The following is a 25,036-nucleotide window of genomic DNA, read 5'->3' on the forward strand; positions in this document are numbered from 1 at the left end:
GAAAGAGCCCATGTTTCTAATTCCTGATCAAGTAATATTTGTAACCTTCCTGGGCTTGATTTTCTCTTCGGCAACATGAGGTGGTTGGCAAAGCTCCCTTCTAGTCTATTCCAGGCCAGTCTTGTTTAGTCTACTCCAGTGGAAGCAACAGAAGGAGGCCCCCAGGGAAGATGGGCTAGGATTACTCCAGCACCTCCCAGGGGTAGGAGGCAGGGCAGAAGGGTAAGTGATCTCGTCGTCTGTCTGTCTGTCTGTCTCTCTCTGGATATGACAGTCTTATAATCCTTACTCTGGTCTCTCCCTGCCTCCTTTCTCCCTGAGCCTCTTGCTGACTGTCTGCTCTTAGACTTGACTGCAGGCTGCCTGGACCACTCAAGATCATTCTTAATGACAGTCATTACACAGTTCTTCCACAATGCCTGAGGCGACTTCTCCAGCAATGAGCAGGAAAGACTTTGCCTCTGTCTCAACAGCTGGGCTCACCCTACCAACTTCACTGGAACCAAGAAGTTTTTCAAAAACTCTCCCATTAATTACAGGAAACCCAAAGCGCGGTGCCCCTTCTCATTAACATAGCTGCTTTCAGTCGCCACTAAATTATCTCGCCACCATTAAACCAACAATTTAATTAGATTTCTGGAAATGGAAAGAGCTGGGGGAACAAGGCAGGCACCGAACTTTCATCTCAAAACTGATCATAAAATATGTGCGCTCCCTCCTTCTCAAGCGACATAAAATCTGCCTGTGGAAGAGCCTCTTTTCATTCTCTCCCCATTTATAAAGAAGAGCTTGAATATTTGATTTAAAACGAGTATCTTAATAGAAATCGCTTCACGTATGGGAGGTTTTCTTTTCGGCATTTCGCTGAGTGTGGTGCGCTCATTACAATAATCGCACCTGACCCCCCCTGCGACTCGTGCCTCACAGCCAAGCCTCCCACTGGGCTTCAATGGAGGTGTGAATGATACTATCACTGGGAAGAAGATAAAATGTATTATTATCATTACTCTATTTTTAAGTCTGACTGTGGCACAAGGTGGTTGGGAGCATCATCTGTATGAAGCATTCAGAGAAGATAAATTGAGTTAAACATCTCACAGACACAGCACTTTCGAACCTGTCATTAAACCTGTTTTATGAAAAAAAAAATATCTCAGTTCTGGAGAGGAAATCATTAGCTAAATTAAGTCCAGGTGTGTTTATTGAGTATGTACTATGCGCCCAGTTCTGCACAAGGTTCATGTCACCAAAACAGGACTGTGAATTGCTCAATAGCAGCATTCTTGGGTTTTATTTCCCTTTTCTTTGCTCCTTTTGTTCTAAGGGTCTAGGAATCCATAGGATGCCCAACTCATCGAATGAGACAAAATCTGAATTGGAAGTGGTCACTGCCTAGGAAAGCCAATATTCCAGCCACAGTGGAAGACCATCACATAAAATAATTCAAGTACAGCACAGGTCAATGTAATCTCCAGTCCTTCACTGAGTAGCTAGCTCATCCTGAAAATTCCATAAAGTAAAGGTGGATCATCTAGTGTGTACATTCCCCAGCTCTTCTCTAAAAAAAAAAAAAACAACAACAACAACAACAAAAAACCACTCTTGTATTGTACATATAGTGTCTTGTGGGCTGACTCTTTACCCCAAAATAATTTTCCCTGAAGATGCTCTGGGGGATTAACCTGGGACAGGGCTGCCATTGTTGAACAAGGATGAACAAGGAGACTGGAGGGCCCTTCCTGGTTGCACCCTTGGCTAAGCATCCTGGGGATGGTTTGTTTCTGGGCATCCTGGGGATGGTTTGTTTCTGGTGCTGATATTGAAAATAAAAGGAAATCGTTGTCTCTCTACTCTAATGAATATAACATTAGAGTGAATATTGGCATCTACCAAACTGTTGTGCAGGAAGCAGTTGTTACACAATGCATTTTGATCTATATTTAATGATTATTTGCTGTTTGCCAACTCAGTGCTAGGGGTTGGGGTTTCCAAGTTAACTAAGGTATGTCTGGAGAGAGGATGATTCTCCAGCCCGGTATGAGACACAGGAGTGGGCACAGACACAGACACGCTGTACTATACAGTGCACCATGGTGGCACTGAGACTGTGGTACCAAATTGACCTTGGAACAGTTTTTAAAGTGAGTGTCTTAGATCAAAGACACATATATATGCTGAGATTTGAAGACCAAGCATGAATTAGCTAATCAAATGGCATGGAGGGTAAGTATAAAAGAGAAAAAATTCCAGACAGGAATCAGATAATAACAATAACAGTAATAATATCAACAGCAATAATAACTCCTATTGGCTGAGCTCTTGCTATACATGGGAAGCTACTTTTCTAAGACATTCACAAATGTTATTTCACATGTTCCCCACCACAGTCCTTTCTCCTCATTTTACAGACATGAACGTGGAAGTCTGAGATCACCAAGGTGTAGAGGCAGACAATCTGAAGCACTTTCAACTGGAGCATTCCAAGGTGTATAAGAAAAACAAGCCCAAACTTAGCAACAAGGAAAGTGAAGGATGCATATCCTTTTACTCCACCATGACGTCTGCCTGAGGACTGTTAATTATTTAGGGAGATGTGAGCGCTTGCACTTGCTATTTGCTACAGACTCAAAGGCCAGAACCTATCAGTCTCTATATTAATTGGAGGTTTTTGCCCAGGAAAATAATTTTTTTTTCTGGTAGGAAAGATGAGCATAGAGGTTATGTGTTTATCGCTTAGTAGGATGTTAACTGAACAACCTTACTCAACATGTTTTCTCCAATGCCCGCTTTTCTCCGATGCCCATTCCTCTAATTCTGTTTTGGACCAACTTTACCAGCATGTTTTTTTCCTTGTTAAAGAGCTGCGTGAAGCTTTGATATGGGTCCTTTGAAAATCATGCTCTGGCAGTGGAGATCCCAAGGAGTGCTGGGCTGGCCAGGATTTCCAAGATGAGGCCCAATGGAAAGCAGAGGCCAGAAGTCAATGCTTCTCTGGAATGATATAGCTTTGGGCCACAGAAATGGCTCTGGTGATTTAGGATATCCAGATTAAATCAGAAAAGAGGTCATGTACTCCTTTTGGGGTAAAAATAACAATAATTATGGTGGTCTTTCAGAAAGGCTTTGGTGTGATGGACCCTCAGGAAGCACAGCAGCTTCCGCCCCTGCCAGGCACTCTAATGGCCCAGAGAGAAGTGAGGCAGTTGCTCTGGGCCTGACACTTCTAGCAGAGCTTTCTGGACACAGACTTATTTTCTGATGCTCCAGCATGCATCTATGGGTAGGGTACTTTTCAGACAATTTGAATGATTGTTTTAAAATTAAGCTTTATTTTCTCTGGATATTTTCAGGTTTTGTACTGTATATTTTAATCGATTAGTCTGGGTTCATAGGAATTTATTTCACAATTTGAAGATTTCTTCAATATATACATTTGTGCCCCTGGGATGTTTCAAATCCTATTAAATTTTACTTTTATTTTCTCTGGTTCTTTTGAAAGACAAGACATTGGTTGAATTGGCTTGTTATTTTGGTTAGGAACGTTAGGCCATGGTTCCACATAAGTTCTAAAGCGTCAAGTGAAAAAAATAATTGTTCAATTCTTAAATTCCTAGTCATTGCTTTTTTGCACCCAGAGTCTGTTTTGCTATTCGGGACCCTCCTCACAGATGGAAGATGTTGGAGAGAAGAACCAGGCATCATAAAATTGGGTGCCAGACACAATTTACATCATCATCGTTTTCCAGCTACAGGCACATTGGACTTCATTAGGATACCATTAGAATTAAGAACTCACGCTATTATTTGAAAAGGTAATTGATCTTTAATGCTTAAGGTTTTGCATCTTGATTACAGGTATAGTTTATGTCAATTGGGCTAAAAGTTTGGTTAATAATCAGTTTACCTAATAATATCAGTCTCAGTCATAAGAAGCAAAAATGCCTACAAATTTAATAGACTTGTGAAGCTTAAATACATTCATTTACTTATGGTATTTTAGAAAAAGGCAAATTAGATAGTCTGGGAGAATAGTGGATTCTCCTTGAGATAAAACTTATAGAAACTGAGAATTGTGCTCAGTCTACTTTGTTCTGTCAGAGTTACACCTTGATCATTGGAGATTCATTAACAGCATCCTGAATACATGTCTTTTGTTGTTGTTCTTGGACTAAAGATGAGAGAATAATATTGAGAGAGAGAGAGAGAGAAAGAGAGAGAGAGAGAGAGAGAGAGAGAGAGAGAGAGAGAGAGAGAGAGAGAGCACAAGCGCACAAAAAGGATATATTGGATTTCTCATCACTCCTTATCTAGATCTTTAGAGGCAAAAAACATAATAGTTTTTGTTTCCTGATGTTTTACTGAGTTCTTACTACAATTTGGATTGCACCTATTAACATAGTTTCACCTTAAATACAAGGGAAAAAGAAAAACACATGCCTCAGAGTAAAGTCATAAATTCTCTATACATTGCATGACCTCTCTGTGAAGTTAGTTCAATATGCAGAAGACAAGAAAAATTAGCCTGACTTATTCTGGTATGGATTATCTAATATGGTTATAAAATCATTATTGGGCAAGTGTTACAGAAGTTGTTTCAAATTATGCATCACTTTGAACAAACTTTATTGAAGCTTTTACTGCATTAGCCCTAATTACTTACAATAATGATGTGGTGCTCCCCTGAATCAGACCTCCTTTCCCATGCCAGGGGATTGCAGCAGATCAATAGCCATTGAGCAGTTTGATCATGCACGCTGACCTGCTGGAGCACTGGTGGCAGCCACTGCCATCCCTGCCTCTCCCTTCCCAGTCTCCCAGTAGCTCATGAACTGACTTGTTTTCAGTGGCCACACTCTCCTGTGTCTTTGCTGTCCCTCCAACAAATCAATAGCTTCACAATCTGTATGCATCTCAGACTCTGAGAAACAAAAAAGTGCCTTAAAAATACTCACGGGAGGGGTGGTCCCTGGTTCATGCGCATGTCCATGTGTTCCTCCTGCACTTAAGCTAGGACAGACTTTTAAACCTTTTACCCACACTCATTCATTTCTCCCATATCATAGATTTATAAAACAAGGTGAGAAATGTTCCTTTTTTTAAAAAAAAAACTACAGATCAATTATTTGTCAAGTATCTACCAATAACCTACAATGTGCCTGTCAATTGTTTTCTGTTTGATTGTTAAGTACTTTCAAGATGGAGCATGTCTTTTTCTGACATCTCCCATCTTGCTCATACTGGAGAGGCACACAGCTCCTGTTCTCCATTATTCATTTTATGCAGTGATTATTTATTGAGCATCTACTATATGTCAGGAACTGTGCTAGGTCATTTAGCATTCATTATTTTTTTAAAAGGAATTTCTAGTTAATTAGATTATTTCAATATCTTCTTATCTCTCAGTGATTTCTTGAATTAATTTTGCTTTGTTTACCACTTAGTCTAACTTTTCTTTCTTTTTTTTTTTTCCTACTTCCCCAGAACTATACTATAGAAATGATTATCTGTTAGGAAATAGGCTATCAATAAATTGATTTCTGCATAAAGCCAGAAGATGATGACAGGCACTCTAAAGAAAACAAAAATCAAGTGAGGGGTCTCATCAGAAATAGATATGACTATGGCGCCCAATTAAATGAAATCAAATGCAGAAACTTGGTTTTGGTGAGCACAATCTACTCCACCAGACTATTCTCCAAAGAAGTCCAGGTTCATAGTTAGAAACAAATCTGCTTTTGCTCATGTTGGGCCTATGACAGAAGTGGGGTTCCATTGTAATCAACCAGTAAATCAGAAAAAATTGGGTTCCCATCCAATAGTATGACCTCAGGCAAAACTGTGCATCTCAGGAGGTATCTGTCTCTTCACGTGTGAAACAGAGCTTTGGACACAAGCCCAGCTAGTGTGTTCCCAACTCTCTCAGGTTTGTGGGAAACCATTTATCTGTGGGGAGTGAAATCGCAGGAAGGTCTGGCTTCCAGCACCTGGGGAGATCTCTGGCTTGTTTCCCCCCAAAAGTTCTGCTCGGCAGCCTGAGATCCGGAAATGAACCAAATCTGTACAATTCTCATGAGGGTCTCATTTTTAGTATTGCCAAAACTAAACAGCCTGTTCCCGCATCCTGAAACAGGAGAGTTTTGGCTCAGCTCTGATTACGGGAGAGGCAGGTTTAAAAGTCTAATACCCACACGTTTCTTTCTACTGTCTGTGTCCACTACTGGGTACAAGTGTATATCAGCATGTCATCTAAGAATGGTGTCACTCCCACTGAGTGGAAAGACTGCAGGGTAGAAAACTGGGGGACCACTTATCTTTGTCCCCCAGAAAATATTTATGTTTGGCCCACAAAGGCGGAAAACAGGCTGATTTCTGACTCCATAAAGGCAGGGGTTGCATGCTTAACTGACAAGGTTGAATAAAAAACTAGCAGGGTCGGTAGTGAAGTCCACAGACCAAATCTTTTACTTTAGCTAAGTGATGTCTTCCCAGAGTTTCAGTCCTGACACCAGTTTCCCCTTCCGGAAGTCTGCTCACATGCTTCCCTCTTCCCTTTCACAAAAGTGCCACTGTTCCATCAAGACTCGGGGGCGGCCTTCCCCCATTCCTTTCTGACTTTCCTTTCTTTGATTTCTTATTCTCCTTGTTGACATCATCTACCTGCCATTTCTACCAAAAAAAAAAAAAAAAAAAAAAAAACCTTTCACACCCAATATGTGAAAGGCACAAAGGTTCACGATCCCACTCCTTTAAAGCAAGATTTTTTTTTTTTTTTTCAAATGAATGGAGAGAATCCTGTGTCCATAATAAGTTCAAAAGCTAGTCCCAGAAAAACAAAGTCATGTGATCAAATAAGATTGTGGAATTCTTTGCCTCCCCTCCCAGGGCCTAACAATGAGCACAGGTCACTCAAACCCCCAGAAAACCCTTGCAGGAAGGAAGGCAGCATTACCTACACTTGCTTCACAGACACACACACACACACACACACACACACACACACAAATAAATAAATAACATTTCACAAGAACATCTGCCAATATTTTGCTGAACTCAATTTAGGAAATGTCCTTCCAAGTATTTCTTTCTGTTATTTTAATTGTGCTCATTTTCTGGTTACCAGTGATTTCCACGAAGGAGGTGGGAATACAGACAAGTTCTCTGCCTAAAGCCACCTGCTGAATGAGAAGATGAGTTTGGAGTGAATATCAGTAATGAGTTTCCTCTTGGGTTTCTGATCATGACAGGCATTTCTAAATGCTGTAGCAGGCTTACCACATTTATCAATGTATTTATTCAGCAGATATCAATGGAAGGTGCCTTCCTTCTGCTTTCCATGAAGAGAGGAAGAACCTAATCCATGTGCCCTGCCTCTTGAGTACAACTTTGTTACAGGGGAGAAGCTAAACAGGGGGACTTTTCTTATGCTGTCTGTCAGAAGATGATAAAGGCACAGGAGCGACGATGGTCACTAAAGGTGTTTGCAGAGTCATGACCAGCTGAGCCTTGAAGAGCTACAGGATGTAAGTGAGAAGCAAGAGTGTCTCCAAGTACAAGTGTTAAGTCACACCCAAGGCCCGTGCACCTGGTGGTAGAGGTGAGACTGGCAAATCGAGGTTGTCATAGGGGCTGGGGGAGATGGTGGTGTGGGGTGTAGAACAGGGCAGTGGTGGAAGGGGTCAGGCTGCAGAGAACTAAGGATATCTGAATAAGGAATTCAACTACTGTTGAGGATTCTGGAAATGATGGAGGAACTGGTGAAATTGTGGGGTGGAATGTAGCAAGGCTTCAAGGAAACTCTGTGACTGCCATTTTTCAATAGTGATGAGCACACAGGGCGATGAAATGCAGGGTGGGAGAATATGGGCTTTGGAATCCTGACTGTCCCCAGGTTGCTGGGGCAAGTTCCTATCCTCTTAGCTTCTCTTGTGAAGATGAGGATAGAAAAAAGAGTTCTTTGCAAAATATATGAATAATGTGCATAAGGCCCTTGATGCAGAGACTAATAACTAATAAGGCTAATAAAGAGGAATCAATATTGTTATCATATAGTTGGTCCTCACTGGACCAGTACTAGAATAAACTGGAAAGCTGTAGAGAGCATTCCTACCTCCAGGCTCCATGTTTAATCTGCTTTTCTTCTTCCCACGAGCAAAACCCAGTGCTGAGCTGCTCCCTTGCTCAGCGTCCATGGGAGTCAGTTCAATAGAGAACTCTTACCTGCACTCAACAGGTCACTCCTAGTGGGACTTCTCCTCCCCCATCTTCATGGTGGCGAACCCCAAACACTTGAAAACTACTCACCTGCATCTGATGTTGCTGCGGATGCGGCGAGGAGAGACAACATCGGGGTGGGTGGAATTGAGACACTGTCAACTACAGCTGGCTTCTTCCTGGTCATCCCGGTGGACGCTGAGCCCTCATTCTTACTATGCACTGTCGTCTGGTCCACTTTTAAGTGGGGACTTGGCATCCCTAAAAAACAACCCAAAACCTGTCATTGATTTAAAGGAACAGGATGACTGAACAACATAAAACCTAAATATGATCCTGGGAAATAGTACAATGATTTGAACTCCTTCTGGTACCAAAAAAATGACATTTTAGAAAATTTGAAAGAAAAGAAACAGCCATAGCCATGACTGGCTTTGTGGCTGAAGTTAGGAGTGATGACATTCCAGGTTGGCTGCCTGGAAGGGGATATGCATCCCATTAGTCTTTGGAAGATGAAGCAAACCATCTTTACAAAGGTTATGCTGTGCAGAATAAAGGGGGTTCCTATGGTTTCCACCCCAGCGAGGCTGCTCATCGCAGCTGGGTAGATGAGACTAAATGAGAAGGAAAAACTTTGGTGCAGGTGCACACAAGTTCAGGTATCATCGTCCTAGGTGTGGGGAGAGGGGAGTGTGGGGAGAAAACAGTGTGGGGAGAGGGGAGGCAAGGCTTGGCAGAGCTCATTTTAGATCAGCAAGGAGAGCACATGGGAGAATGGGCAGGATCCAGAGGGAATCAAACTGGGTGCCCTGGACCGATGAATGGATGAAGAAAATATGGTGTATATATACACAATGAAATATTATTCATCCATCTAGAAGAATAAAATCTTGTCATTTGCATCAAGATGAGTTTATGGAACTGGAGGAGTTTATGTTAAGTGAAATAATTCAGACACAGATCTGAATGTAGAATAGTAATCAGTAGAGTCTGGGAAGGGGGGACGATGGCTAAAAAGAGGCTGTATTCAAGCAGGAAACCTGTATGAATGGGTCAAAATAGCACACTGAATCCTATTAATATGTATAAGTAATATATGTACAAAAAAAAAAAAAAACCCAGCCTGCTGGAGCAGGAAATGTATTGTGGAGACTGGTGTGTGTCAATAGCATAAGGCTAAGGACATGCCAAAGTGGGGGCCTTTGAAGGTTTGAGCCTACAAACATCCCAAGACTTGTCTTGATGATGCTGAAAAGCCTGGTAGAGTCATGAGCTGTTCTGAAACCTTGTTCCTGAGCTTGAACGTAGATGCTGCCACTTTTCAGTTGTGAAATCAAGAGCAAGCTACTTAACCTACAGTTATTTAAACCTACAGTTTCAAGTGTTATGTTTTTATAACTTTAAAAGTTGGAATGGGCTTTGACTGGACAAAGGGGAGGGAGGGAAGGAGAAGGGGCACAGGAGCAGGAAAGGTGGTGGAATGTAATGGACATCATTACCCTAGGTACATGTATGACTGCTCATATGGTGTGATGGTACATCGTGTACAACCAAAGAAATGAAAAGTTATGTTCCAATTGTGTACAATAAATTGAAATGCATTCTGCTGTCATATATACCTAATTAGAATTAATTAATTAATTAAAAACAAAAGTGGAATGATTCCCAGCAGCTCAGGAAACTGAGGCAGGAGGAATGCTAGATCAAAGCCAGCCTCAGCAACTTAGTGATGCCCTCTTAATGTGACCCTGTCTCAAAAAAAAAAAAAAAAAAAGAAGAAGGAGGGAAAGAAAGAAAACCCAAAACAGAAAAGTGGAATGGTAACAGTATTATTTTGTTGGATTTTTTGTGAGTATTCAATGAGTCAATTAATGTAAGGTGCTTAGAACAATTATCTATCACATAGTCCATACTACTTAACCATTGTCATCATCATTATTATCACTTATATCATAATTATTATAATCCACTGCTTCCTCAGAACCAATTTTAATCGTAAGCAAAAGTTTAGTTCTCTTTACGAACATGACCAAAGTGACCCTTCAACCCATGGGCAGGTATTCAGGGTCTCCTCATCTGTGGGCTACACACCACTGACAGCAGCAACAACAAACTGGGTTTTATCACGTATTTCTTGACACTTTTTTTTCCAATGCAACCAACCTTCGCAGAGTAGCATTATCTCACTGCCACAGTGAGATCAGCTTCACTTGGGCCTTGTAACAACCCTGTGAAGCATGTGGTGTGGATATTACCGTTTTCTCAATTTTACAGATGAGGAGAAAACATTTCTGAGAGCTTAAGGGAAAGCTGAATAAACTCATACTGTTCTTTATGTCAGAGGTGGAAGTTTCTAGAAAACTAGATGCAAAACCCAGGATCATCTTGGTCTGCCTGGCTGTACTCTGTAACACCTAATCACCACCGCAGTCTGTTGAGGCATGTTTCAGGCTGAGGACACAGACACTGTAGTATCATACCTGGAAAAGGCACTTGTAACGACCTAAGGAGAAACCCACACTGACATTTTACTGTGCCTTCTATTAACTTCATCTCATTCCCCACCCTGGTCTCTGAAACCCCTGCTTAAGATGCCACATTTAAATAGTAATGCCATCTATGCTTTTTCTGAATTTTATATTTCATGGCATCTTGAAGGCGAAGATAAACAAATATCAAATTCTATGACAGAAAGATTGCAAGGCACAACCATTGAGATACACAAACATGGGTAGGTATGGTTATTTACACAAATTTGTGCATATATGCTGGTAAAATATGCACGTGTGCTAGTGGCAGGCTAGAAACAAACATCTAATATCCTTGAAGTGCATCGAGGATCATCTGTAAGGAAATGTATCCAAGCAGTGGTGGTGACTTTGAGTCCAGAGAGCTCAGGGAAGATTGGTGGGGAGAGAGTGTCTACTTTTACTCCCTAGCTTCTTTATTGTTAATATATTTTAAAAAAATCTAAATACGTGCTAAACTTTCTTTTTCTACTGAGAAAATACATATAGTTTGGGGAAAATCTAGAAATCTATCAGAGCGTGAGCACTGGGGTAAAATGGCTGATGAGCTTGAACACCTGGCTGCTAACAAATCTGATGCTGGGGAGAGCAGGCAGCAGTCTGATGACAATTCTCTGTTTTGATCCTCTGCACCACCACAGTGTGATTCCCTCTGAATAGAGGCAGGCATATCCTCCTGGGCACCTCTAGAGCAATAGACCACAGTCCTATTGGATAACTGCTCCTTTGGAAAAACTCACTGATAAGCCATCTCAGTACCTGTGGACACAGGTTGGGCAGGTACTTCTTTAAATGATGATATGCATGGGGAATGAAGGCAATAAAAGAATATTTAACCCTCACTTGGGAACAAATCAATTTCAAGTCATTTTAGATGTACCCATTTTCATGCAAATGTTCACAATCTAAATGAGTCTCAGTCCACATCATCTCATTAAAGTTGATCTGATGATACCTCTATTGGGCATAATTTGCTACTTAAGTGTTTGTGTTACAGAATATGTTAAACATAATAAGATGACACTTAAAACACTCTGTCATTCAGATTGTCACTATTTGGCTTTTTCAAAAACCCTTAGATAATTTAAGATTTCCCCGATTCTAGTACTGCTTGCGAGTTGTCAATTTGGGGAAACAAATTGAAGAAGAAAAAAAAAATACACAAAAAAACAGGCCTGACTTTTTCTCAGTAATTTTTGGATTTCAAAAGGATAATGGAAACAAACCCAGAAATAACATACACGGGTGAGAGTACTAGATAAACTTTCAACAAAGCCTAATCTAGGAACACTTAATAATTGATGAACTGTGCCTGAGAGCAGAGGTCTCGAGAGATGGAACGGGTGACTCCTTGGGAGAGGGCACGGGGCAGGTGGCCTCGGAGGGCTTTGTTTCCCTTCATTCCAGGTGGCATCTGATGCTCCTGGGTGTGAGGCCAAAGTGGTGGGACATCTGGAGAGTTTCTTCCCAGCATGAGCTTGGCTTCTCTCTCTCCATAGGAGGAAGATTTTAGAGGCTGGAGCTTCATCACAAACACACACACACACACACACACACACACACACACACACACAAAGGAATCCTAATAAAGCCTTGTACTGGTTGGATCATTGAGATGTAGCTCCCCTGCTTATACTGGGGCATGAGAAAAGTCAGGGGTGACTTGGATCTGGCAAGCGATCTCTGTCTAAATTCAGGCAGCAGACTGTTTGAAGGCTCTTAGTGGAGTTCAGAGCATGCCTATGCCCCCCTACAACACATGCCACACTGAAGTTTGCATATTTGGAGGCCGGTATGTTTTTAAAGGAGGAAATAACAATGCTAATAACTTTGTGGATCCAACATCTGTTCATAATTAAGAGAAAGAGCTAAGAGGAAACAGAAGAAGTTAAACCTATATGAAACCATCCAGCTATAACCTATTGACCTCTATTGATAATTTTTTTTTTTCTAAAAAGTCTTTGAAACTGTGCGGTAGCCTATCAAGGGACAGTCACTCATTTTCAAAGGTAATTTCTCATAGACCACTTATCCCCTCAAACCTCTACCTGCACACCGTGTTTGCATTAGGGACTTGATTTATGGATTCCAACTCCTGCGATGCAGAAGCTGACTTCCTGTTGCCTTGGTTACTTGGAGCTCAGTTCAAGGTTAAACTACTCCCAAATCAAAATCAGTAGCAGGCTGTATCTAGTGGCCAGGTTATTGACTGCCCCAGGATGCAAAAAGGTCAGAGACCAAAGCACTGCTTACTGCCTTAAGGTGAGTCAATAGCTTCAATATTTTGATTCTGTTTCTTCGGAAGTAGTAGTTGCTGCTCAATTACCTCTTCCCCAGGTTGCTCAAGGTCAAAGAGGTCATAGCAGAAAAGCAGGGTCTATGGTGTCTGACTTTCCCAGGATCCCTTTAATGAGCTTTGTGACCTTGGATAATAAAAACCAGCCTCCCCTTATAGTCATTGCTTTAAGGTTTACAAAGCTAGTTATCTACTTTGCCTCATTCTTCATAGGGAAAAAACAAATAAAAACCCTTGTGGATGGCTACTATTTAGTTCTATTTCTTAGAAGAGAAGTTGAAGTTTCAGAAAGGTCATGTGATTTCTCTAAATTCACAACTGGTAGGAGATGGCACTATCTAGATCCTCTGACTCGCTGCTGGATCCTGATTCCACAGGGTTTCCTTAAAACAAGGGAGTTGATGGAATCATCCCTGGGGAATCCCATGTAATTCACCTTACTACATCCACTGCAGAGAGAAGTATATCTTGTAGGTAGTATATGGTTAATATAGGTTCCTTGAATGGTTTCAATAATTTTCAAATTCTAATATTTGCATGTACATGTGTTTCCTGGTGACACAACTCAGACTAGCATGGGGGGAGAGGCTGATGTGCCTGGGATGGTTGGTCCCTTCAGTTTGCCTTGCTGATCACCTCTACAGAATGCCATGGTTTGGCGAGGATTAGGGGTGAAGATATAGTGAATGGTTAGTGGTTTTTAATCTTGCAAGAGCTCTGGAATACATTATGCTATCTGTCCCTTACAGTGAGTTTTGGTAGTCAGCTCTCAAATAATTGTGGATTTCAGAAAAAACGAGCTTATAGACCCACCAAATAGCATTACACTTAAGAGTGACTTTGCCTGAATTTCATTTTTTAAGGTCCTAGAATGAAGTAAAAGTCATTTGACAAAATAATAATAATAATATTAATATTGGTGAGGCCAATACATCTGTGGATAACAGGTGAGAGTTCCAGTTCACAAACGAGGAAACAGGGGCACAGAGGACCAGGTGATATGCTCAAGATCACAAACTCTGCGTGTGGATGTAGCAATGCTGAAATCCATGTCTCTCGACTCAATTCAATGATCTTTCCTTGCCCACAGGATTTTTACTTTTGGGTCAACCAGTAAATGATGTGTTTTCACAAGAGGAAACTGCTTCTGAAAACTTGATAATCATTCTCTTCCTAATGTACTGGTTTTCTATTTAGATTCTGCCATCGCTCCTTTTTCTTGTGGCCTTTTTTATTGGACTCATGTCCAATAAAGGGAAATCTGTGTTACAGAAGAAAGTGAATCTACTAAAGGAGACTCTTGAAATCTGGGAATAATATTTTTTTTCTGGGCAAAAGTCAATAAACATGTTAAAACATTTTTGTTGTATCATTTTATTCATTAATTCAACAATGATTTATTTAACATCTATCACACCAGGGAAATGGCATTGGTCAAAACAGTTAAAGTTCCTGTTTTGTAAGAATTACATTCTAATAGTCTCAATGTGGCATAATGGTAGTCATTATATTTTATGAGGGCAATGACTAAAGTGCTTTTTTAATCATCAAAAGGCAGAGCCTCTTCTACAGCTCAGGAGACATCTTTATGTAAATAAGCAAAACCAACCTATCCAGATGGATACAGCCCCATGGATGCTAAGCTTAGCGGAGACAGAACTCACCTTTGTGCAAATTGGACACAGGCATGGCTTCCTAGGTGCACATACACTATAAGGCTCATGACTTGGAGAAAGCAGCATGAGAAGGATTCCAAACAAGGTGCCTATGGACCCCAAACGACCTGCTCAGAGACAGTGGCCTCACCAACATTAATTTGGTGCCAAATGACTTTTACTTCATTCTAGGACCTTAAGAGATAAAATTCAGGCAAGGTCACTCTTGAGTGGAACACTATTCAGTGGGTCTAAGTCCCATCATTCTGAAAGTAGCAATTATATGAGAGCTGACTATCTAACCTCAGGAGTTGTGATTTCTATCTCCCAGAGATGGTTTAGAAGTAGAAAGTAGGATACCATGGAAACACTTATAAAACTAATAAACTCAACAAGATAGGAGGTCAATGATTCCTTCATGAATCAGGAGGAAAATGAGATTCTAGTGGGCTCTGGGGTGGTTTCTTTCTTGTCCACTTATTAATTCAACCCATAAGTGGCAGATACCATGAAGTCCCAGCCACTTCATATTGAAATGGGGTCCACCATCCATTCAGGAAAACAGACACAGGTACAAAAACTCCAGTCTTAAAAGATGGGTAGACTTTAGTAACTCAAAGTGGAGGGAGGGCCAGCAGGGGGCTGGGGAAGGATAGGGACAAAGCAGAAACAACAGTTCTTTCTTGTGCTACTGAGGGAAGAGTGCTTAAGATGAGTCGTAAAAAGCTAATAGTGGGAGATATGTCTGGAAAAGTAGCTGAGAAAACTTAACCCACATCTTTTGTCAGGTAGAATTAATGCCTCCCTCCAACCTGTTGTCTTTCCACCTGGATACACTTCTGCTACAGGACTGGGGCTCTGTCTGTAATTGTTTGTTCATTTCTCTGCCAATGTCTAGGCAACTGCAAATTAATTAACCTTGAACTGAGCTCCAAGGTCAGGAATCATGTCTCATTTTTTTTTTGGCTCCCAATACTTATTTCAATAAATACCAAAAGTTCTTATCAGTAAGTACTGTTTGATTAAGTACGTTTTGAGTTCGATAAGTACTCCAAAACGTTGGATGGATAAGTGGATAAGTAATATATACACCTATACTTCTAAGTACAAACCTTCTAGGCAGTGCCTTAACTACTTTAGCCCACACATTTCTTTATTCTAAAACTACTTTTTTTTTTCCCAGCGTAGTATAGAATAGAAGTGAAATGCATCTTCTAGAGTCAAACTAGCTACTTTACTAGCTGAGTGATTTTGGGTAGATTTGGTTAACTCTCCATGCCTCAGTTTCCTTAATGATTAAATGAGGTGGTTATGAGGATTAAAGGAATTTTATAGTGTGATAGGTAATGCTCTCCCCTCCTCCCTCCAAGTTATCCATATCCTAATTCCTAGAACCTGTTAATGTCATGTAATGTTGCAAGAGAATTAAGGTTGCAGACAGAATTAATGTTGCTAATCAGCTGACCTTAACATCAGGAGTACACATTTAATTATCCAGATGGTCACAATGTAATCACAGGGGTGGAGGAAGAGGGCAGAACAGAAGAGTCAAAAAGCATAGATATAATGGAGGAAATAGGGACAGAGAGATGGCATGTTGCTGGCTTTGAAGATGCAGGAAGGTGGCCATGAGTCAAGGAATACAGATGGTTTTTAGAAACTGGGTGGGGTGGGGGGTGGTGAGGAAGAAAGAAAGAAGGAATTCTCCAAAAGTTTCTATAAAGGAAGGTAGCTCTGTTGACATCTTAATATCAGGTTAGTGAGATCCATTTTGGAATTCTGACATCCAATAATATAAGATGATATATTTTTGTTATTTATTTATTTTGGGGGGTACTGGGGATTGAACTCAGGGGCACTCAACCACTGAGCCACATCCTCAGTTCTATTTTATATTTTATCGAAAGACAAGGTCTCAATGAACTGCTTAGCACCTCACTGTAGCTGAGGCTGGCTTTGAACCCGAGGTCCTCCTGTCTCAGCCTCCCCAGAGGATTACAGGCATGCATACCCACATCCAGCACATTTTGTTATTTAAGCCACTACATTTATGGAAATTTGTTAGAGCAGCAAGAGAAAACTAATACATTGGTAAAAGTACTTACTATGGAACCTAGCTATAGTAAGCACTTAATTATGTTAACCACTATTATTTTTTAATGATACATTGTTTTGGTATGAATTTTCTTGTTTTAAACTGTTTCATATGTTCAAGTTATCTGTGACTGCTATAAGATTTAAATTCCTTAGGAAGCACAGATTTCATACCCATTTCCTGTATCTTCCTAGCATAAGACTGACACAAAACTTATTCAATGGATACTTACAGCTAAAAAACTACATCAGAAAGTAATAATTTGTTAATACGAAAGTCAAGAGAGGAGAATTGTGACACGGGGTTATGGCAAGCTCTTTCCCACACTGGCTGGATGAACTTGGATAAGACTTGGAATTTCATTCTGCTTCAGTTTCCTCCTGCTCAGAATCTATTATAGCTTTACAATTCTGATTCTAAGCTTTCTAGAGTCAGAGAAACCACCAAACAATTGGATTATTTATTGTCACTCTTGCTTTAGAGGTACAGAAACTGGCTGAGATGACAGCATCTGTGTCTGCTGAAACCACATGGATCTTTACATTAAAGAGTATTTTACTCTATGTAGTAATTTCTAAGTTACAGGAGGTTAGTTTCTCCTGATCCTACGGTGGAAAGATCAAGCCAGCAAAAAGGTGTATGCAAAGTGGAGATATCCCAAGTTGGATGGGTTTTAATCTTTCCGGTATCCTAGATATCAGATCTTCTTCTTAGAGAGACAAACAAATATATAGACTCTAAATAAATTTTGTATTTATCTCAAGATTCATAAGTACTTTTAAGCTCAGGTGAAAGTTTTTGTCTGTCCCAGTTAATTCTCTCTCTCTCTCTTTCACATACACACACCACACACACACACACACACACACAGAGAGAGAGAGAGAGAGAGAGACAGAGACAGAGACAGAGAGAGACAGAGAGAGAGAGAAGGACAAGGACAAAGGGAAAATGGAACCAAACATGATGTTGATATAATTCCACTCAAACTTGACAAAACTGCAGTGGGTGCTTGTTCTCTGGAAAATACAAAGGGGGTCTGCAAAAGGTAGTAACACAGGAGGACCAAATGTATACATATAATTAGAACCAATGTTGTGGTATACTGCATCTAATATGCTTCTTACCTACTTGGTGATCAGGTGGTTTAGGAATTTGCTAGTATGGAGTGCATAAAACATAGCATAGGCTATTGCCAAACACACAGGAGCTTTTGCAACGTAAATTAGTTTAGATTTGGATGGAAACATAGCACAGTCCTTTATTATATCTGAGCCACAGAAAGGGGATGTAGCTTGCTTTCCTTAGAGTTACACACAGATAGTAGCAAAACCATGACTCTGAACCCAGCCAAGTCCTTGGATTGTCTCAGGCCAGCATGTTGGCTTTGTGCTGCAAGAGTTACGTTCTTCACACAACCAGTCTTCCTGTTCCTCTGGTGCTGCGTTTGAGTCTAAATTCACAGGGCAGCTTAGAAACAGACCAAGCCAAGCATAGCAGATGCAATATAAGCGGTAGGATCATTGTTTCTAGAAGATTCTCCCCTAGATCCCCTCAAATATGAAGGGCTAATCAATGTCAGTTAATATATGCATCTTTTGGGGGTCTTCCTTTTTACCTCTGGAGTACAGAGATGCAGAGCACATCTGCATGGTAATACGGAGCGCCATGCTAACTGGGTCACCTTATTTGCATTTTGATTACTGCTTATTTAGAAGCCACATTGAGAAAAAAAAAGCTTGATATCAGGAGCTCAGTGCATGTGTGTATATAAATATAGGTATAAATAGATAAATGCACATTTACTGGTTTTTGAAAGATCAGTCCAATATGAACTCCTTCTCATGGACCTATCTGTAGAAGTCTGGCCTTGTGTGTGGGGGTTGGAATTATAAATATTATTGTATCTAATTATTTTTCTCTAGTGTGATATCACCCACTGTATCTGGTTAGAAAAATCAATTTAGAATATATTCTCTCCTTATTATGTCTTATTATGTATGGGAAGTTTCATAGTTTAAGTTTTAGTGGTTATCCTTTCTTTAAACCACCTACTTTTTATCCCATTATCTGAATTCATCCTATAGAACAGAAACACACTGTGCTTGTGTGCAAGCATGCACATATAGACAGAGTGTGTGCTAGGAAAGCTCTCTTTTTTGCAATAGAAGAAAAAAAATCACAGAAACTCAGACCCATCATTAGATAGATCTCCTAATCTTTATCTCTAGTAGTTCAGTCAGACAAGCTAATACCATGATGATGGCTTTGAAATCTCTTAGGAATTGGATGAGGAGACGCGATAGTGATGAACTCCCAGCTAATAAACACAGAGTGCTTATTTCGGCAGAATGATCAATTTCTAGATGTCCTGAGGCTTGTCTGATACAGTTGATTTACTCATCCTCGCTTACCTCACTAATAAAGCCAAAGTCCACCATCAGATTACAGAGGTGCCTGGGATTTCTTAAAGGGGCAGGAGAAAGCCAAGGTAGCATTCATCACCTCCCTCTGAGGATCCTTCCCCACCCACAGTCCTTGAAACCCCAGCTGCCTCCCTCAGCTGATACTCTGTACTCAATAGACTTTGGGCTAGTATAGTAATGCAGACAATTAATTTGTTATCTTGTTAGTGGAAATTTAGTGCGATGATCTAAAAGAACTCTTACATATTGTGATAAACTTTAGTGCCTCCGGGTGGCTCCCCTTGCATTGGGCTCATTTCACTTCTCATCCATTATGTAAATGAGATTTGGAAATAGTTGAGTTTCTCTAATGTAGCTCAACTCTGATGGATTGGAGAGAGTCCTACTGAAACTAATGAGGTTAAATGTGTCTCAACATTTCTTTCTACTTGGTTGATTCTGCAAGCCCCTGTTCAAGAAATGAATGCAGTGCATTATTTCCAACCATCCTTTAAGGTTGGTTGGTCCCAAAGAAAGTTTGATTTGGAAAATGTCTGTTTTGGTTCCAACCACTGTATGGTGCACAGAGTAAATGAACAACTTACTATCACACTATAGGAAGAAAGATGATAAGGTTTAAAGTAAAAGGAAAGTATTTTAATTATGAATAGATCTAGTTATTTAAATAGGTCTCTGAGTCATCCAGAGGAGAGTTGGGGGGATTTTCTAGAAGTGGGCAATGGGTATGAAGAACCTTTGGTGGGACTTGTGATCAGAGAGGAAATTGTCATTGGAGAGATTGGAACCGGCAGAGACAACTCTATTTGATTCAGATTCACAGGACAATGCAGTTACTCAGGGACTAACTTCGATATGAGATAAATAAAGACTTCTGTACTCTGAGTTTCCTTTGGAAGGTCAAGAAAAGGAAGTACCAAAGACTGGCTGAATAAAATGGAATGAGCATTTCAGGAGAAACAGTTTCAAACTGTTTAAGGTGATAGGGCTACCGAGGTAAGTATGAGATGGTAGTTGACAACAAGAATTATCTGTGAAAAAAAATTTAATCTTTGTTTTTAAATGGGGGAGGGGATGGGTGGAGAAAAGCAAAACAAAGATGTGAAGATGGAAACATTCCATGCAAGAAGTAGAATCCAAATGTGTTACTGAGTAATTGGGAAATAAACCACTTGAAATAAAGGGAGTTTTAAGCTGGTGGATAAGGCTGTGACCCAGTCGGTCCCTGGTTTAAATCCCAGCTCTGTCACTTAACTAAGTATTTGACCCTGTCCAAGTGATTTAACCCCTCAAAGCTTCAGTTTTGAAGGCTGTTACAGGGATTAAATGAGATAATGCCTATAAATTGCTGAGCACTGTGGCTGGTACAAAGAATTCTCAGAACAGGCCAGGCAGGAAGAGGTCCAGGGAACATGAGATATTTAAAGTGCAATTGGAAAGGAGGCTACCAAAAGCTTGGACGGGGCTCACCATTTAGAGGTAAGGTGGCAGGATAAAGGCCCCATCTCTCCTATCATGACTAACTCGTGGCTCTCTGATAGCTGGGACTCCAGGAAGCAAAGTCAACTCCTAAATATTCAACTTTATGCAACAGTCTCAAAAAATTGTGGGGGGTTGACAAGAGGAAGCAATTTGGCTCATGTGTTAATTTATTCAGAAAAAAAAAGTTTCAGTGCCTACTGTGAAGACAGCAACTCAAGGTCCTATGGGGGACCCATAAAGTATAAGAAGCAGTTCAATCTTTGGGTAGCTGGATATCTAGTTGAAGAAACAAGATTCAGGAACAAGAAATTTAAATAAAAATAACAATCTCCCCTGAGCTGGAAAGACTACCCACGTTACCTTCCATTGCACCTGGGACCAAGTTAGAGATTTATGAGAGTGATTTTAACTAGCATACATTCTAGCACAATAGTTGAAAATGGAATTTATTTACTGGATAACTCAGACACAACATAAATAATTGACCTGGTTGACTACAAATTAGAATTTATGTTAATATAGAGACCATAGTAAAAGTAACAAGATAACCAGGGCGATTGTTTTTATGGAAGAGGGGCATTTCAAAGTGGTTAAAAGGGAAAGCTATGAGCCCACATACACAGTTTTTATCTCACAGTCAAACAAACTACCCTTGGTCTGAAGCTGGGCACATTGTTTAACTTCTCTGTTCTTCAATTTCTCATCAATTCTGTAATTAATAATAGTGTCCTTTCTTCAGGCTTAAATATGAGGATAGAAGGATAAATTTTTAGCCTGGAAGTGCCAGAGGCTAATGTCAGTACTTTGTGATCAGGAGTGCAGGGTCAGGTTCACAAGATGTGACTACCCTGGACAATGAGTGACGTCCCTATCGTGACAGGAAGGACATCACTGAAGAGGTGATGTTTTACTTGGTTCTTGAACAATTTGGAAGCACTGGCTGAAAGGGGATGAAAGAAATTCTCAGAATAAAGAAACAACATAAAGAATGAAGCAAAAAAATCTAATGGCCCATGTGAGAAAAGGCCAGGACTCCTGGGGGCCACAGTGCATGTGTCCAGGGTGGGTGGTTGCAGGGTCACCCTTGATACAGCCTGGGTTGGGCTGGAAATGGAACTAGGAGCCTGGACTTCATCCGTGGGTCATGAGGAACCATGAAGCATTTCCACATGGCCTTGGAGAAGAGATGGCCTGTCCTCTATGTGCAGAACTTGATTATAGGGGTAACAGCTGCTCCCTGTGTGTTCCCAGAAAGTGGCCAACAAATGTTGTTTGGAAATCAAGGGTAGAAATTGAGCCTCTGATGCAGAGTGGTTCAGCAGTGTGAACACTGTATACAATTCCCACTACCCTCCCCACCCCGATTTCCTTTTTACTTCCTCAACCTTTACTGGACAAATTCTGCACTAGAATCTCCATTGTAAGCACTACGGCAGGAGGTGGGGGCAACACTGAGTCAGTTGTAGTTCTTGCTCAGAAGACACCTAAACCCATGTTTAAATCATATTTTTGTAAGTTAAATCTTATGGTATTCATTAAGACAGCTCACTATTTAGAAAAGTGAGGGTTTTCAGAAAGTTATACACTGTTTTCAAGAATTTAACTCTGTCTCTACTAAACGCGTTCACACTTGTGAATTTTTCTGTTTTTGCACTAGGATTTTCAACTTTTCTTCCTACTTTTGTGGGCTGGGTATTGGATAGTTTTTGAGGATCTTCATGACCAGCCTCAATTTCCCTACCATGTTCAATCTCAGATTATTAAAGAAGCTTTGAACATAGGAAAGAAAATGAGTGAGCTGGGGAGGGAACAGGAATAATGATGGGTGTAAGAGAACAGATGTGCATATAGAATCCATGAAGGTAGTTTAACCAGGTGAGCAGATATGGGGAGAGAAAGGCATGGATCACACTGGGGGACTAATATCAGTTCCTAAAGAGGCAGGTACATTATACCTTTCAATTATGGCATCCTTATAACTGGTAAAAAAAAAAAAAAGCCTATTTCATGATTTGTTTGATTTATAAACTAGAGTTAGTCCAGCAAGTTATAGATACCACTGCATTGACATAGATTGAGAATATTCATGTACTTATTCATTTGCCCATTGATTCATTCAACAAACATCTCTGGAGCATCATATGGAAAAGGGACTTTAGGAGGCTTTGATCAAAATGACACTGACGAACAACACAAGGATGAGGAAGGCTTAGTATAATAGTTGAGAAAGGGCAGTGATGAGGATCACTGTAACTGAAGACAAGCCACACAAACTGAATTTCTGACCATTGAAGAACAGGACTTAAACATAAACAGCCCCCAGTAATGGATGATTATGCAACAGAGCCACTCTGCACCCACGTTGCCCAGACTATTTTGCCCTCTGGCTCAGGGATTAATTCTGAGCATCCATAGCATGGTTGATGGTCAGGGAGGAAAGCTGTCAGGGGCCAGGACAGAGACTCAGGAGATGATGGCATGGTCTCCAAATCCTTCTGATTCTGCATCTTGGGTATAGAGAAGAGTTTTGTGTGATGTTAAACGTAGGGAAAATACCTGGCCCTCTCAAGGGAAGATCTCAGAGCCAGATGTGGGAAGCACTTCTATTTTTGAGAAAACATCAGAGTTCTTATTTCTTTCCAGTAAGTCAAATGACATGCCATAGTTATTGGATACGGTCAGCCTGGAAAACTCAGTCAGGTTCAGACTCATCTGAGGGTTTCTGTCACGTAGGTGTGGAAGCCTCCTGGTGACAATGACCCAGGAAGGCATGCCTTGGAGTTGTCTTGTGGAAAGCCACTTTTTAATGAGGTCCTTTTGGTTATTTCAGGATCAACTCACTCTCCCTGGTTGGAAACCAAATGATTACACGTGTCCTTTTAAATCTAAATTCTATTACTTTAAAGGGTAGATCAGAGTAACCACATTTTTGTATATAGGGAAAGGAGGTTGAAGAGAAGGTTAAGTAGACCTCAAGTCTCACAGCAGATCAATGTCATTGGGAATGTGAACTCAAGTCTCTGTCACATCTTCCTTTAAATGGTCTTTCTTTTCCACGGCTGTTAAAAATAACAGAATGACACATTAGTGTTTGGATCCCAGAAAGTGTCAGAAAAAATGAGAGGTGGTTCCTATGTGTATCCTTTAGGCAGCAGTGTAGGAAAAGAGACCTTGTCAGCAAATGACTCATTTCTTAATTCTGTCTTGTTAGTTCTGGGTTCAAGGAGGTAATGGCCTAATGTGGGATAAAGAAGTTGTGAAATATGTTGGGGAAAAAAAGGAAAAACAATAACAAAAACACACAACGTGAATGAATGTGTAAATAGGCCACAACTGTGAAAATCTCCATGAGCCCCGAGCCAAGAAAGAGCTGCCAGATTTGACATGAGCCTTAGAATTAAGCTTCCTTAATAGAAGAAAGAAGGCTGGGGTCAGGATTCAGGGAGGAAATAAAATAGCCAGGAAATGCCAATGAAATAAATGCAAGACTTTAAAAAAGATTTTTAGAAAAACTCAAGTCACACCAAAAAATGGTAAGACTGAGAACTAATGGATATATTCTTGAGCTCCATTGAGCCATTCCATAATGTACACATATTTCAAAACAACATGTTGTACAGAATAAATATATACACAATTTTTGTCAAGCTTAAAAAAAAAAGAGTCCCTGACTGTATTTTTCAAACCTGGAAATTATTACATTTCCCAAGTAATAAAACTGACAGTAAAACATTTTTCCATCCTTGGTTATGTAATAAGTGGAATGTGTTTGTTTTTATAAGCACCATTTTTAAAATAATCAAAGTTATCTGAGGGCAGCCCTTCCTCAAGCCAGGAATTTGCTTGAAGGGAATCCAGCATTGAGTGTTACTGGGTCCTGGGTTTGGGCAGGTGAAGGTTTGCTCTCTCCAATGATCTCATCAAAGGCTTTCCTGTTAGGAAAGAGCATTGGAGGTGGAAAACAGTGATCTTCTGTGTTCCTAACAGCACCTCGATTCGGAGTCACTTTCTTTCTTTCTTGCCTCTGAACCAGTGCCCCCTCCATCATCCTGGGCTATCCCTGCTTCTTCCCTTCAGAGCAAACTCAAGCAGCAGGTTCCTCCTTTTTGTAGAACTTCATCCTTGACCTTGCAGGAGCACCTGCTTTCCACCATGGCTTTGGAGGCTGTGCTTTTATTCAGTTCAATACTTGGCGAACATGACATTTCAAATGCTCGGGGTCAGTCAGATATGATCGGTTACTGCTCTGCTTTGGTTAGACCAATTAACTTAAGCCTTAGATTCCTTGTCTATAAAATGGGGACAAAAAGAGACCTCTTCAGGAATTTTCTATGAGGCTTAAATACAGG

General features: G+C 40.5%; 1 protein-coding gene across 3 annotated transcripts in view; it reads right to left on the reverse strand.

Moving 5' to 3' along the window:
• Setbp1 (SET binding protein 1) overlaps positions 1 to 25,036 on the reverse strand; it is a 355,108-nt gene that overhangs the window by 20,830 nt on the left and 309,242 nt on the right. For all 3 annotated transcript variants that reach the window (XM_026398605.2, XM_026398606.2, XM_077792168.1), the window contains exon 5: positions 8,302 to 8,472. In XM_026398605.2, coding sequence (XP_026254390.1) covers positions 8,302 to 8,472 — 171 coding nt within the window. The remainder of the gene's footprint in view (positions 1 to 8,301; positions 8,473 to 25,036) is intronic.

Source organism: Urocitellus parryii, chromosome 13 (assembly GCF_045843805.1).
Source record: "Urocitellus parryii isolate mUroPar1 chromosome 13, mUroPar1.hap1, whole genome shotgun sequence".
NCBI classification, from domain to species: Eukaryota; Metazoa; Chordata; class Mammalia; order Rodentia; family Sciuridae; genus Urocitellus; species Urocitellus parryii.